This window comes from Corythoichthys intestinalis, chromosome 1, assembly GCF_030265065.1.
Source record: "Corythoichthys intestinalis isolate RoL2023-P3 chromosome 1, ASM3026506v1, whole genome shotgun sequence".
Classification (NCBI taxonomy): Eukaryota; Metazoa; Chordata; class Actinopteri; order Syngnathiformes; family Syngnathidae; genus Corythoichthys; species Corythoichthys intestinalis.
In genome coordinates, this window is record NC_080395.1 from 8,916,684 (window position 1) to 8,933,171 (window position 16,488).

A 16,488-nucleotide genomic window follows, 5' to 3' on the forward strand; every position below is an offset into this window, starting at 1 on the left:
AGTTCGCTGTACAGCCAGAACCGAGCTGTAGCGTAGGACAGTATATTCACATTTCGTTGTTCATGCACTGTACACTGTATATTTATTTAGCATGTTGTTCTCTATTGTATTTTTATATTAAATTGCCTTTCAAGATGACATGTCTGTTCTATGTGTTGGATTTTATCAAGTAAATTTCCCCCCAAAATTCGACTTATACTCCAGTGCGACTTGTATATGTTTTTTTTCTCTTCGTTGGGCATTTTATGGCTGGTTCGACTTATACTCAGGAGCGACTTGTAGTCCGAAAAATACGGTACATCGGCCGCCGCTATGATATTTAAGTCATCAGCCATCTGCTGTGACCCGGGAATTTAACGCCTGCTTTCACGCACACCGCTTCCCATGTCAGTCGACACGGGAAATTGTTTTCACACACAACTGCTGGACGGTTAAGTCCCGCGATATTCCAGTTGTTTTGGAGTACGTGATAGGGGCTCAAGTTACATCCAGATACTTTAGGTTGCAGTTTATGGGTCATGCGAAGGCAGTGGACCTGCTTAAATATTTCGGTTTGCCTTTCGAATGAATGTGAATTTCGCCGTTTTAACTCAAGAGTTAGCCATGTTCACTGGGGTCTTGGCAGGTGCACGAGCGGCTAGCCTGTTACAGAAGATGGCTGGTCTGAGTCCTGTCCTCCTCTTTTTTGTCCATAATTATTGTGTACGTGTGTGTGTTTAAAAAATTCTGACACTTTATAATGTTACTTTAAATGTGTTTTAATTGTATCTTCAATATATGTGCATTCTTTTGTCAAACACACTTAGTAATTGAGGTTAAATTTGATGTTCAGTGCTTTATTTATTCAATAATATTCAATATGATCTAAATAATGGGTGCGAGAAAAGTTTTAATTTTCAGTTGAAATGGCATTTAAAAAAAAAGTCTTAAAAGTCTTGAATTTAGATTTATCAATCCTGGGGGGGCGCTGTATTATGGTTGATTATTTTCAAGAATGTGACAAGGATTCACCAAGGACCCAAATGCACGAATTTTCCGTTTAAGCAAAAATATTTATTTTCAGTTCATAGGAGTTCAAAAAGAGAACAAAAATTCACAGCACTTGCTGGATACCAAAATTCTGAGCAAAGTCAACAAAAATTCACAGCACTTGCTGGATACCAAAATTCTGAGCAAAGTCCACAAAGTAACAAAAGTGGGCATTTGAAGTCAACATAAATCTTAGTCAAGAAAAGGCTTACGTGAGCTGGTGACATGGAACATGGCAGGATACAAGACGAGCCGACACAGGGCAAGGTTAGATACAGACTATATAGACAATGGATCACAGGTGGATACGATCAGCCTGATTGCGTAGAGCAGGAAGTTAAGCTGGAACCAGGCAGAATGCCATTACCAAAATAAAAGCAGGAAATTCTGCACCAACAAACAAAACACTAACATAACTTCCTAGACATGACAGTACCCCCCCCTCTAGGGGCGACTCCAGACGACCCACGAGTCCGCTGTGCCTCAAAGTCCTTGATAAGGTCCTTATCTTCGATGAAACTCGCAGGAATCCAAGATCTCTCCTCCGGTCCATACCCCTCCCAGTCCACCAGATACTGACGACCACGTCCACGTTTCCTCACGTCCAGAAGCCGCCGGACTGTATAGACTAGACCCCCGTCCAGCATGCGAGGTGGTGGCGGTGGCTTGACAGGTGGGACAAGAGAACTCTCCTTGACCGGCTTAATCATGGAGACGTGGAAGGTGGGGTGAACCCGGAGAGACCTAGGAAGACGGAGACGCACAGAGACAGGGTTAACGACTTTGGCAATTGGGTAAGGGCCCACGAATCTTGGCGCCAACTTTCGGGAAGCCACCCGAAGGGGTAGGTCCTTGGCACACAACCAAACTCTCTGCCCAGTCTTGTAGCCTGGAGCGGGGCGCAGACGACGATCTGCTACCCTTTTCATTCATGCAGCACTTCGAGTGAGAACCTTCCGTGTCGCAGCCCAGACTCTATGGCAGCGTCGAACAAGGGCATGAGCAGAAGGAACCACCACCGCCCTTTCCCCCTCAGGAAACAGAGGAGGCTGGTAGCCATAGGCACACTGAAAAGGAGACAGTCCCGTTGCTGAGGTAGGAAGTGTGTTGTGCGCAAACTCCACCCAGGTAAGGTGAGTACTCCACGAGGCAGGGTTCTGGGATACGAGACAGCGCAGGCTCGTCTCCAACTCTTGATTGAGCTGTTCCGTCTGCCCGTTGGACTGTGGGTGATATCCTGAAGATAGGCTCACAGACGCACCAATGAGAGAGCAGAATTCCTTCCAGAAGCGCGAAATGAATTGTGGACCACGGTCGGACACTATGTCCTTTGGGAACCCATGGATACGGAAAACATGATTCATCATGACTACGGCTGTCTGTTTGGCCGACGGTAACTTGGGCAATGCAGTGAAGTGTACCATCTTAGAAAAACGATCCACCACCGTCAGAACGGCAGTGTTACCTTGTGAAGGTGGGAGTCCTGTAACGAAGTCCAGGGAGATGTCCGACCAAGGTCTGTGCGGAATGGGAAGCGGATGCAGCAGCCCACCGGGTGCTCTGGTGGAAGATTTGTTTCTACAACAAACAGTGCAGGCTGCCTCATATTCCCCCACCTCTTTTTCCATGGACGGCCACCAGAATCTCTGTTGGATGACGTACATTGTACGCTTCACCCCTGGATGACAGGTAAGTAGGGACGTGTGAGCCCAGTGAATGACTTGGGACCTTACGCTCTCCGGCACAAACAGACGATCCGAAGGGCAGCCACTCGGTGTAGGACATCCACTGTTAGCCTGCTTGACAACAGATTCGATCTGCCAGGTGATCGCCCCCACCACACGATCCAACGGCAGGATATGCTCGGGCTCTCTGGAGTTGTCTGTAAACGGAAAGAGTCTAGACAAGGCATCAGGTTTACCATTCTTGGAACCAGGTCGATAAGACAGAATAAAGTTGAATCTGTTGAAAAACAATGTCCACCAGGCCTGACGTGCACTAAGTCTCTTAGCTTTTCTGATATACTCTAAGTTTTTGTGGTCGGTCCAAACAATGAACGGGTGTTCAGCCCCCTCTAACCAGTGCCTCCACCCCTCTAAAGCGGTTTTAACGGCAAGGAGTTCGCGATCACCCACGTCATAGTTGCGCTCGGCCGCCGACAAAAATGCACATGGATGAAGCTTGTCTGTGCCAGCAGAGTGTTGAGACAGAATGGCCCCTAAGCCCTCGTTGGATGCATCCACTTCCACAATGAATTGGCGCTGTGGGTCTGGAACAGTGAGGATAGGGGCAGACGTGAACAACCGTTTAAGCCGCTGGAACGCCATGTCTGCTTGTGGACTCCACTCGAAGTGAGCTTTGGCTGAGGTCAGGGCATGGAGTGGCGCGGCCACCGAGCTGAAATTTCTGATGAATCGCCTGTAAAAATTCGCGAAGCCCAGGAATTGTTGGACCTGCTTTTTGCTAGTGGGTGTTGGCCAATTTACTACAGCACTAATCTTCGCAGGGTCCATCTTTGTCTGATTTTGTTCTATTATGAAACCGAGAAAGGAGATCGTTGTGACGTGGAAATCACATTTCTCAGCCTTCACAAAAAGTTTGTTGTGTAACAGTCGCTGCAATACCCGTCTAACATGTTGAATGTGGGTCTTTTAATCAGGGGAAAAAATGAGTATGTCATCTAGATACACAAAGACGAAAATGTTCAGGAAGTCTCTCAATACATCATTGACTAGTCCCTGAAATACGGCTGGAGCATTCGTCAACCCAAAAGGCATAACCAGGTACTCGTAATGTCCAGTAGGTGTGTTGAAGCCCGTCTTCCATTCATCCCCCTCACGAATTCTCACCAGGTGGTAGGCATTGCGCAAGTCCAACTTTGTAAAAATCTTGGCCCCCTGTAACAGATCAAAGGCTTCGTTCATGAGCGGAAGGGGATACCGGTTTTTTATCGTGATGTTGTTCAATTGACTGTAGTCAATGCACGGACGTAGTGTTCCATCTTTCTTCTGTACAAAGAAGAAACCTGCCCCCGCTGGTGAAGATGAAGGCCGGATGAGTCCCGACTTTAGAGAAGATGAGATGTATTCGTTCATGGCTTCTCTCTCAGGTCCGGATATGGCGTAAATACGCCCCTTTGGGATGACTGCACCCGGCTGGAGCTCAATGGCACAGTCACTGGGTCTGTGGGGAGGAAGAGAAGTGGCCTTGGCCTTGTTAAACACTTCTTTTAAATCAAGATAGCAGTCAGGTACTTTGGACAGATCGGGATAGGGGTCTTGATAAACAATGGTGTCAGTCTTTAACTCTTTAATATTCTTGAGGCAGTCTTTCCTGCACTGTTCCCCCCACTCTAATACCGTACCCAGTTTCCAGTCCAAGTGCGGGTTGTGTTTAACCAGCAAGGGAAAACCCAGGATAAGAGGGTATTGTGCGGATTGGAAAAGATGGAAGCGGATCTCTTCCGAATGCCCGTCTGCCATTTTCAAGGTTACAGGTTCAGAAACATGAGTCACACAAAACAAATGCTTTCCATCAAGCGCTCTGGCGTTAAGGGGTTGATCCAAGACTTCGCTTTGTAAGCCCCATTTTCTCGCTAAAGTCCAATCATCAGGCTTTCATCAGCCCCTGAATCCATCATGACACCAACGGATTTGTTACGGCCCTGGAAGTGCAATGTTGCCCGAGTCATGGTGCGTGAAGGGTGGACAGAAACACGTGGAGGACTCACTGAAGCGTTCCTCTTGGTCGTTGGAGCCGCTTTTGCTGAGCAGGTTACCAGGAAATGTCCCGCTTCACCGCAGTAGAAACAGCGTCTCTCCACGAAACGGCGATGGCGTTCCTCTGGACTCAGCTTTGCCCCTCCCAGATGCATGGGTTCGCCTGTGGGCGCAGATCTGCTAGAAGGGAGAGATACTGCAAGTGGGATTCGGGTCTGCTGAACGTGGGAGCTCCCCCATTGAGGAAACGGCCACCGTGTGTTCTGATTTTTGTCTCTGATTCTGTCATGAATTCTGCTGTCAATCCGGGAAGCCATGGCAACTACAGAATCCAGGTCAGAGGGAAGGTCTAGAGGAGCAAGGTGATTCTTGACGGCATCAGAAAGCCCGTGCAAAAAGGCGTCTAGGAGGGCCATTTCGTTCCACCCGCTGTCAGCGGCTAGAGTCCGGAACTCAATAGCGTAGTCGGAAACTCTGCGTTGGCCTTGTTTCAGTCCAACCAAGGCACGAGCCGCCTCCCTTCCCGGGGTGGTATGATCAAAATTCTTCTTCAGGGTCTGACTGAAGAGCTGAGATGAGTAGCAAATATTTGACTTTCATGCCCACTCGGCGGTGGCCCAGGCCGCGGCTCTGCCAGTCATGTGAGAAATCATGAAGGCCACTTTGGATTGTTCGGTTTGGTACATGGAAGGTTGGTGACTGAAATGCAGTTCACATTGCACTAAAAACGGTCTGCAGTCACCCGCAACCCCGGAGAACTTTTCCGGAGCAGCCAGACGGACCGAAATGGGGTTCTCAGGTACTCCTGGTGATGAAGGGATGGCAGCAATAGGTGATGAACTGGGAGTTGGACCACTCCCTGTGGTCAACAACTGTTGGAGTTGGTCTGAAAAAAGGCTTAATTGATTGGTGACTGAAGCCTGGAAGTCGCTCTGTTGACTGTGAAGCTCCCCGATACCCCGGTTAACAGCACACAGCTGTTCCTCATGTTGCATTAAACAACTGCCTTGGTGCCTCAATGCGGACTTGAGCTGTTCAGAATCGGCTGGGTCCATACTGGTCGGCTCGTTCTGACAAGGATTCACCAAGGACCCAAATGCACGAATGTTCCGTTTAAACAAAAATATTTATTTTCAGTTCATAGGAGTTAAAAAAGAACAAAAATTCACAGCACTTGCTGGATACCAAAATTCTGAGCAAAGTCCACAAAGTAACAAAAGTGGGCATTTGAGGTCAACATAAATCTTAGTCAAGAAAAGGCTTACATGATTGGTGACTGAAGCCTGGAAGTCGCTCTGTTGGCTGTGAAGCTCCCCGATACCCCGGTTAACAGCACACAGCTGTTCCTCATGTTGCATTAAACCACTGCCTTGGTGCCTCAACGCGGACTTGAGCTGTTCAGAATCGGCTGGGTCCATACTGGTCGGCTCGTTCTGACAAGGATTCACCAAGGACCCAAATGCACGAATGTTCCGTTTAAACAAAAATATTTATTTTCAGTTCATAGGAGTTCAAAAAGAGAACAAAAATTCACAGCACTTGCTGGATACCAAAATTCTGAGCAAAGTCCACAAAGTAACAAAAGTGGGCATTTGAAGTCAACATAAATCTTAGTCAAGAAAAGGCTTACATGAGCTGGTGACATGGAACATGGCAGGATACAAGACGAGCCGACACAGGGCAAGGTTAGATGCAGACCATATAGACAATGGATCACAGGTGGATACGATCAGCCTGATTGCGTAGAGCAGGAAGTTAAGCTGGAACCAGGCAGAATGCCATTACCAAAATAAAAGCAGGAAATTCTGCACCAACAAACAAAACACTAACATGACTTCCTAGACATGGCAGAATGTTTTTTTTTTTTTTTGAAACATGCATTACTTACCTATCAATATGGAATGAATGTATGTACCCATAAAGAACATCTTATTTTGTTACGCTAAATAATGCTCCTCATTTGGAATTATTCCTAATAGATTAACAGCAAATAAACACTGAATAAATAGTCCTACTGCGGATATATACTATCTATTGATTGATTAATAGTGAATTTGACATCATCCCACTCCTACCCTCTAAATTACTGCAGCTGAGGTGACACAGGTATACCACACAGTAAAACATGGCCAGCCAGAGCTACAATAGTGCTGACTGTTGACACAGGCTCAATTAGAAGATCTTTATGTGATTCCAAAATGGTGAAGAAAATGACTTTGGGGAGAACGAAGCAAGAGGCACTGTTGAAACAAGTCCTGGGTCCAAAGGCAGTGGGTGATGTGCTCAAGATCTTAATGTCACCCATCCCATTCTCCCTACAGACCGATGCCTCAAATAAATTAAGCAGGAAGATGTTTCCCCTTGCTGTCCAGTACTTCAGTCCAGAGTCTGGGCTCGCCAACAAAATGCTGGACTTCATAGAGAATGCAGACGAGTCAGCTGCTGGAATTGTAGCTCTCCTGGAACATTGCCTTAAGAAATTGCCTCTTCAATGGATCATGTGACCGGATTCAGTGCCGACAACACAAATGTTAATTACGATATTCACAACTTCGTTTTCACTAACCTGCAGAAAAAAACAAAACAATGTGCAGCAAAGAAACTGCCATGCCCACATAGTGCACAATTTAGTTTCCTCATCTAAAGATAGATACATTTCTATTAATTTTCGGAGTTTTGAGGATGCCGCTTTTTATCGCCCGTACGTGTTGGGCGCGAAGGGGGCGTCCCTTATTTCTATTTCTGAAAGGTGGCAACCCAAGGATGACCATCTTGGCGAAAAGTATAGCTGTCCAAAGCAGCCTGATTTAGAATTCCCCTCAAGAATGATGGGAAACAAAAAAAACTTTCACTTTCAACTTATTATTATAAATATTCTTGTAAGTTAATTTTATTTTTGACACTGCGTTTTGGGGTCATCAACATGTTGTGCAGCCCCCCGGCCCAAAAGTCAAACTCCGCCTATGCATAAAATGTGGAGAGAAAAGGCTTTCCTCCAGTGTGCGTACGCGTGTGTGATGTTAACTGTTGTTTTTGACAACATCTTTTACTATATGCGCAGACATAAGGCTTTTCTCCAATGTTTATGTGTTTTCAAAATTGAGTTATCGAGAGTCACGACTTGGTTTCAGATATCGAATGAATATTTGGTCGCCAGTTACATCGTGATGGTTGCCGCTTCAACCTTTACACTGAAATTCCCGCGCCTGGACGTTTTTATGCTTCCGGTTCACTTGACGCAACGTCCGTGTACCTGCGCAGACTTGCAGTTCTTTTCGGGTATCCTTCAAACCAAATGCGCTCCTTCAAAGCATTTTTCATCGGATACTTACCGAAGTAAGCATTCAGTGGACTAAAACATCCCGATTGAAAGCTAAGTGGAAGTCGTTTGGCTTTATGTTTACACCTCCCAGACTCATTTAGTTTAGCCTAAGCTTAGCTTAGCTCGTCAGCCAAGAAACGGGTGGTAGTTCGTTCCGATAGGTATTTTTTATATTTTTAAAGGGGAGGCTTGCCATCTTGGCCATTAGTCGAATCTTTTTAATGGTTTTATCGTAACAAAGTAACATATAACAGCATGTGTATGAACAAACAAAAACAGAATATTAATGCTATCCAAAAATTGACATGGAAGCAGCAGTCAGTGCACACAATGACAAAAAAACATTAGACAAACCATACACAAATACACAGTCTGGGATACAAAATACGGCTACTTGGTTTGGAGTTTCCACTCCAAAGACTCAGGGGGAACACAGGCTCTATGGGTAGGTAGGTAGGTCGGCAAAACTGGACAGCACCGGAGCGAATTTCATGGGGGTTATATAAATTCAGTATTGTTTTCAAAACAGTGTATGGGAATCTGATTAAATTGGAATTGAAGCTAAAGGGGAAGGAGGCTTGTAGAATAAATAAAGGTGAAGCAAGGCTTTAACAGCTTGGATAGTCATTAGAGCTATGTTTTAAATTCAGTCTGAAAAGCATTATAAATCAGTGGTGGTACCAGGATGCCAGGTGTGGGTGGGCATTAATCTTACCTGGGGGGCTACAATGCTCAAGTAGGTCGAAATCCGGCATAGGGCTACTGCACCTTAAAACATGTTTTGTTATTATTATTATTATTATATTCTTTGTTCCGTAGCCCCTTTGAGCTAAATTTGACCCCCTTAGAATGCTTCAAAATGCACCAAAATCGACAGGCAGGTCAAGAAAGGTGCAATCTTTGATGTCATGTAAAGACAAATTCCAAATACACTATGTAGCGCCCCCTATCAGTCAGTTTTTTTGTCCCGCTGACACTTTGAGCCCTACTTTGACCCCTTCAGAATGCTTCAAAACTCACCAAGCTCAACAGCCAGGTGAACACTGGTGAAAACTTGAATAAAATGTAAAAATAAATAAATAAATAAAAATATGCGTAGATGTGTGTAGCGCCCCCTAGGAACAAAACCAACATTTCATCACATCATTACTAAATGAATGGGATACCTACCATAAGCCAGTACTTCTCAAACATTGGGGCGGGCCCCCCTAGGGGGGGCACAGAGCGATGCTGGGGGTGGCGCATGTGACCTTGGGGAACATACTTTTTTGCCTTACCAGAATAAAGTGTAATTGCACATCCACTCAGTGGGTGGCAGTGCCGCTCTTTTTTTTTTCTGCGTGTGCGCAGTATTTATGAACCAAATAAGAGCACACAGCAAAGAGCACTGGAGATATGAACAGCTAAGACTAGGAAATATGACGAAGCGTACGAGCATTTAGCTTTTGGCTTGGACTTTTAGTACAGTGAGAGACGAGGAAAGATCAGTCTGTTTACTTTGTCTAAAAATGTTCACAGCGGACAGCAGGAATTTTTTTTCCAGCGAGTGCCAAATATTGCCAACAATCCTCCAGCTTTGTCAGTGTTACATCACTAAACCAGCGAGCACTGTCAGCATCATATAAGGTGGCATACCAAGTTGCTCAGTGCAAAATAACCCCACACCATAGCAAAGGAGCTAATACTGCCTGCAGCAAAAATAAAAACTGTCCCTCTGTCCAATGACACTGTCGTTTTGTTCTATTAATTTTTGTTCTTTTGGTCTAATTGTTCGACATATTGTCCTCATGAGTCAATGCTGCTAATCAATTTGATTGTTTTACTATTCATTGATTTTATTAAATTTGATTTTTCAGTATCAAACGGTCAAAAAAATGTATCTTGAGTGTATTTTTACACAATGGATTTAAGGTCATCTGTATTTTTTCTTTGATATTAAAAAGAGCACAATGTTATGCAGAGGTGTACTTACAGTAATAACAATTTTATATACAAATGATACTAAAGTATATTTACAGTGGCGGCAGAGAGTTGGGGGGGCGTGGAACGTTTACGTCTTCATGTGGGGGGCATGACAAAAAATAATTGAGAAGCACTGCCATAAGCGGTGGCCGGACTACCGTTAGTGCTACATCCAGTTTTCTTTGGGTTGGCAGAGCGTGTCCGTGGGTGGGCACCCCCCACCCCCGGTAACGCCCCTGTTATAAATGGCTGCCATGTTTTTTCATAAGTCTGGAGAGAGCAATTAGCAACGTGTCTTAAATGTTCCAATTTTAGATTGGCCATAACGTCTTCGATCAAGCTCTTAAAATTTGGAGGCTAGTTTTTTTTCCCAATTGAATAGAATCATGCGCCAAGCGAGTAAAGTAATAAAAGCTGTTGCACTGGCCTGGTGAAATGAAACCAACATATTTGATGGGACAATCCCAAACAACGCTTTTGTATAGTTTGGCGCAATATCCGCGTTACCTAAGGAGGACAGTGCAGTGAAAATATCTCTCCAGAATGTATAAAGCTTGGGACACAACCAAAACATTTATGAGCAAAGACAAGCTGATTTTGAAATTGCATTGCATTTTGTATTTACAAATAGAAAAGATTGCTGAAATTTCCTCTTGGCCATTAGTACATTGAATTGTTAGCGAGGGTTCTCAAGGCGGCTGAAAAAGGAAGACGAATTGTTTCAACTTTCATTATTATGTCTTTTCTGTCAGTTTTGATGGGTTCGTGTAAAAAATGTCGTTTATTCTCATTTTATAGTCACGTAATGTAGCATTTCATAGCACCTTCAAATAAAAATAACTATTACTACAAAGTAGAGCTAGACCAATATGGGTTTTTCAGGACCGATACTGATTATTAGTTATTAGAGGGGCCCATAAAAGATTTTTGAAACTTATATTAATCTGCAGTAAAAGTGTAAAACAAAATGGCTTAAAAATGACTAATGCAACACTGAACTTCATTGAAATGCCTAAAGCATTTTTATTGATGTTGAATTGTTTATATCCTCCCCAACCCAGAGGTGGTGGGTTCTATTCTCCGTCCTGAATACCTCGTCTAAGTACCTTTGAGAAAAAGATACTAAACCCCACGTTGCTCCTAGTGCTGCGTCACCAGTAGGTAGATGAGGATATTGTGTAAAGCGCTTTGAGGGCCTTAAAAAGGTTGAAAGGCGCAATACAAGTGGAATGCCATTTCGCATTACAATTTAACCAATGAGAGGACGGGAGGATTATGTGCAGGAGAAAGAGGCGCGGCTGCATTTTAGCCGAAATTAATTTTTTCATGTCGGCCGGTCGGATTAAAAAAAAAAAAAAAAAAGGCAGATACTGATATACGTTAAACCGATAATCAGTCTATCACTACTACAAACTAACTTTCTAGTGAAGTAACTAGAGATGTCCCGATTGATCGGCATCCCAATCGATCGGGTCCGATCACGTCATTTTCAAAATATCGGAATTGGCAAAAAATTATCGGCCATGCCTTTTTTTAATATATATATATATTTTTTAATTAAATCGTTTTCTAATTGTATTTAACGTTACAGACATAATACGTTACACTCATCCAGAGTCTTTAGTTTAGGTTTAAGGTAGGGTTATCAAATTTATCCCGATAACGGCGGTAATTAATTTTTTTAAAAATGTATCACGTTAAAATATTTAACGTAATTAATGCATGCGCTGCACGATCCACTCACGCATTGTCGCGCTCAATCTGTAATAACGCTGTTTTACCTATATAGAGAGATGAAAGGCAGCGTAAAATGAGTAGAGAGAATTATGGCAGCCTTTGAGACTTTTTGTTATTGGCTAAAGCATTACAATCCCTCTTCCCACGATTAGAAATATCATGGGAAGCAATGCGGGGAAGCAAGGTAGCAATTGATCTTTTTTTTAACACCTTATCTTATTTCCCAACGCAGAGAAGATATATCAATTGGTACAGTACGCACAGTCATGGTTCCACTTCCCATCATGCATTTGGGCATGGCTACAGTATCATTTACCGAAAGCTCAACAAATACACTAGATGGCAATATTTAGTCACAATATACAAAGTCACAAGTCTTTCTACCCGTGGATCCCTCTCACAGAAAGAATGTTAATAATGTAAATGCCATCTTGAGGATTTATTGTCATAATAAACAAATACAGTACTTATGTACTGTATGTTGAATGTATATATTCGTCCGAGTTTTATTCATTTTTTTCTTAATGCATTGCCAAAATGTATATGATAGGGAAAAATGATCAGGAATGATTGGAATTGAATTGGGAGCAAAAAAAAGCAATCGGATCGGGAAATATCGGGATCGGCAGATACTCAAACTAAAACGATCGGGATTGGATCGGGAGCAAAAAAACATGATCGGAACAATCCTAGAAGTAACCCTGCAGTACGACTACAGAGTTCAGAAGCCGATTAGTGTCACTAGGTTTGTTGACCATAATCCAAGTAAAGATGAGCCCAACAGATAACGACCAACTTAAAAAAAATGCCTGTGTTTGGCTGCCATTGATGTCCAATCCATTTGAAGTGGGAGGGTTAGCAGGAAATTAACGTATGTTGGCGAATCACTTATATTTTTTTCATCTTCTGTCCCAGCAGACATTGACTGAAGAAGATCTTCACCTGGAGAAGCACGATCCCCCCCATGTTATACTGGAGTCGGAGATGCCGTTTATCAAACAGGAGGCGGAGCCGGAGACCCCCAGCATGAAAGAAGAAAAACAGGAAGATGAAATCCCCAACTTTCCAATGACTGTCAGTGTGAAGATTGAAGAACAAGGTCCAAGCGACAGCTCATTTGAACACTCTACAACAAAAGGTGAGGGATGATCGCAACCGCAAGGCCTCTTAACGCCGCTCTTGGGCAGCGACGACGTAACATATCACTCTTCTGACTTTAAGGCCGCTTTCACATTATACCAAGAGGACTAGCGTCCAGTTGGAGAGGGATATCGCAACAATACTTGCAAATGATTAGTTAAAAAGGTTCAGCATTCATACTGAGCCAACCGAACTTTCCCAGTAACATCACGTCGACAAAAGGCGCTTTCATTGATTGGACGATTAGAAGAGGAAATACCTCCCTCCTGGGAGGGGAGAGAGCGTGCACGTAATAAATTCAGTTGTCGCTCAGCCAACGGCGGGGTCTCGCTCCCTCCTGATTGTATGACGAGCGAACTGGAGTATATAAAAATGCATAGGGGAAAATTAAACCACGAAAGAGAACCGCGTGGTACCCCAAATCACACAGGAGCTTTATTGCTCCCACTTTTGTGTCTCTTTGGACTGTCAAATTGTCACCACTTCCAGGAAACTTACACTCACGAAACGGCCACAGCGAGAGGCTCTGCCTGTCTTGGCCACTGTCACTCTTAAATAACATTAGTTAATGCATTTTTAGTAAATAACTAATATTTAAGTAACATTACTAGGGCTGCAGCAATCGAATATTTAAGTAATCGAGAAATCGACTGAAAATTTTATCGATTAATCGAGTAATCGGATAAAACATATATATTTTTAGGTAAACAGCACTTATAAATATCAGAGCTGTCAAAATTTTCGCGTTAACGGGCGGTAATTAATTTTTTAAATTAATCACGTTAAAATATTTGACACAATTAACGCACATGCCCCGCTCAGACAGATTTAAATGACAGTACAGTGAAATGCCCACTTGTTCATTGTGTTTTATGGAGTTTTGCCGCCCTCTGCTAGCGTTTGGATGCGACTGATTTTATAGGCTTCAGCACCCATGAACATTCATTCATTCATTTTCCATGCCGCTTTTCTTCACGAGGGTCGCGGAGGTGCTGCCCATGAACATTGTGTAAGTAATTATTGACATCAACAATGGCGGCTACTAGTTTATTTTTTGATTCAAAATTTTACAAATTTTATTAAAACGAAAACATTAGGAGGGGTTTTAATATAAAATTTCTATAACTTGTACTAACATTTATCTTTTAAGAACTACAAGTCTTTCTATCCATGGATCGCTTTAACAGAATGTTAATAATGTTAATGCCATCTTGTTATAATAAACAAATACAGTCCTTATGTACCGCATGTTGAATGTATATATCCATCTTGTGTCTTATCTTTCCATTCCAACAATAATTTACAGAAAAATATGGCATATTTTATAGATGGTTTGAATTGCGATTAATTACAATTAATTTTTAAGCTGTAATTAACTCGATTAAAAATTTTAATCGTTTGACAGCCCTAATAAATATACATGAGAAAACAAGAAATTTCGTCTAATTTTAAACCATTTTCAGTCAATCAATGTCTTTATTTTCGATGTACATTGTTGAAAACAGCCAACAATTTCATCTCAGATGTAATTAGATTAAAAAAAAGACATGTTCACTGCTTTCACTCAAAAAACTTTTAGATCTTATAAAATATATACAGTATATATATTTCTTCCCTAAAAATGCCATTACGCTTGATAACATACATCACTTAAAAGTTAGATTTTTTTCCCACGTGTTTCAATTGAATTTCTATTTGTGTCAAGCTATTTTCAAGTTCTAGTTAAGTTTTAAGTTAGTCTAAACTGTAAGTCCTGATAGGATTTTGAGTTTTTGCAGTGTTCAAAATAAATGTATGATACCTGCTGTATTGGAGCACATTAGGGACCAGTGCTACTTGGTGTTTTATCCAGCGATGACTACCAAGCTAAAATTGACAGTTATCATTAAGTTTTTATTGTACACCCTCATCACTCTCCAACACTATTTTTTCACAGATTAAATAAAGCCTGTATGTAAGACACGTTAGTCACGCATCGACAGTGGTCATAATTAATAGAAACGTAGCCCTCCACACGGCAAACGTTACGTGAGCGAGTGACAGTAACGTTAATCTTATGTATTAGTGCTTAGAAGTCTACTGTTTTAAGATGGCGGCTGTTTACTAACGCCGCTGACTCTGTCATTTCGCATCTAGTTCAACATACATGTGATCTCTGTGAGACGCATCAGACGCTACCTGCTTCGACCGTAGCATCATGCGGGCTGGTTTTTAGCAACATCAGCGTCGTTTATAGCAGCTGTCGGCTGCAGTAAGTTTTTTTTTTTTGTTAATGCTTCTTCCTCTACGCATGTGACATCAGCGCTTTGTGCAGCATTAAAAGTAGTCCGGGCAAAATGTGATGCTTAGAGCTGTCAATATTAAACGATTACTCGAGGTGAATAAAATTACTCGAATGACTTTTTAAACTCGAGTTACTCGAGTTTCTCGAGTATTCGTTTTAGCTCTAAACATTACAATAATTCATTTAAACCCTTACCTAACATTTACTAATGTATTAATTAGCATGAGTTAATGCATTAAGGGATTGTTGCTGCGATTGCATACTTTGCAAAAACGAGTAAACACAAGAGGAATACGCATCTATTATTTTTACCATTTAAGGGGACATGATATGAAAATAGTAATAATAATACACTTAGTGTTACAAACCAAATTTGCACCTAAAAACTTTCTCTATTTCTGATTGCGATAGTAGTGTTGATACAAAATATTATATTGTGATTTACATAAAGATTTACTTACCATTCAAATACAGTGGTGTAGGTCCACGGTGCCAATCTTTTTCTTCAGTTTAACTTTACGGAGGCACCGGTTGAACTTGACTTTGGACTCTTTTGGAGTAATTTAATGAGTTTGAGGTGTTTCTTTCTAGTTTTCTTGCTTCTATCAGCTCTCTTAATTCGGTAGATAGCTTGAACCCACGCATGCTGTTGCCATCAAAAGGACAGATTTTCCCCACGATAAAGCCCGACTTCTGATGCGTGCTCATGCTGCGTTCAAATAAACTGGGAACTTTGGCTTCCCCTTTCGATACGCTCCCATTATCTGCCTTGAACGCGTTCCAGACACTGCCATTATATATAAGTATGTGATGTCGGACAGAATTTTTTGTATTTTATCTGAATTTACCAATGGAAGCAACGAATTTTTTTTCAACTAGGGCATCGGAAGTTTCCGAATTCTCTGGAACACAGGGTATAACTTTTAGCGGCTACTGATTGCTAGCTTTGCTACAGCTGCACGATAACGAGATCAGAAGATGGATCATGAAACTGACATCTCAGCTCCATACAGGACGAGGCTGGTCAATAAGAAAAATGAGGCAGACAAAAATCCATCTAGAAATCCCGGTAAGATGAATCTAACAATTTTTAACTGTTAGCTCTAGTAACGACATGCTGTAAACCAGGGGTCCCCAACTTTTTTTGCACCACGGACCGGTGTGATTTGGGTCTTTTTTTCACGGACCGGTATTCTGTCAAATTTTGCACCCTTATAAAATTTTGCTCCCAAATCTTTTGTGGCGGTGAAAAAAGCCCTTTTATATTCACTTGGACTCTCAATGTTATCCAACAG

At 42.4% G+C, this 16,488-nt stretch overlaps 1 protein-coding gene across 4 annotated transcripts in view; it reads left to right on the forward strand.

Moving 5' to 3' along the window:
- LOC130916135 (zinc finger protein 260-like) overlaps positions 1 to 16,488 on the forward strand; it is a 55,063-nt gene that overhangs the window by 3,608 nt on the left and 34,967 nt on the right. For 3 of the 4 annotated variants that reach the window (XM_057836607.1, XM_057836631.1, XM_057836612.1), the window contains exon 2: positions 12,688 to 12,907. In XM_057836607.1, coding sequence (XP_057692590.1) covers positions 12,688 to 12,907 — 220 coding nt within the window. Of the gene's footprint in view, positions 1 to 12,684; positions 12,908 to 16,488 lie in introns of all 4 variants that reach the window. The other variant, XM_057836621.1, reaches the window with a different exon arrangement.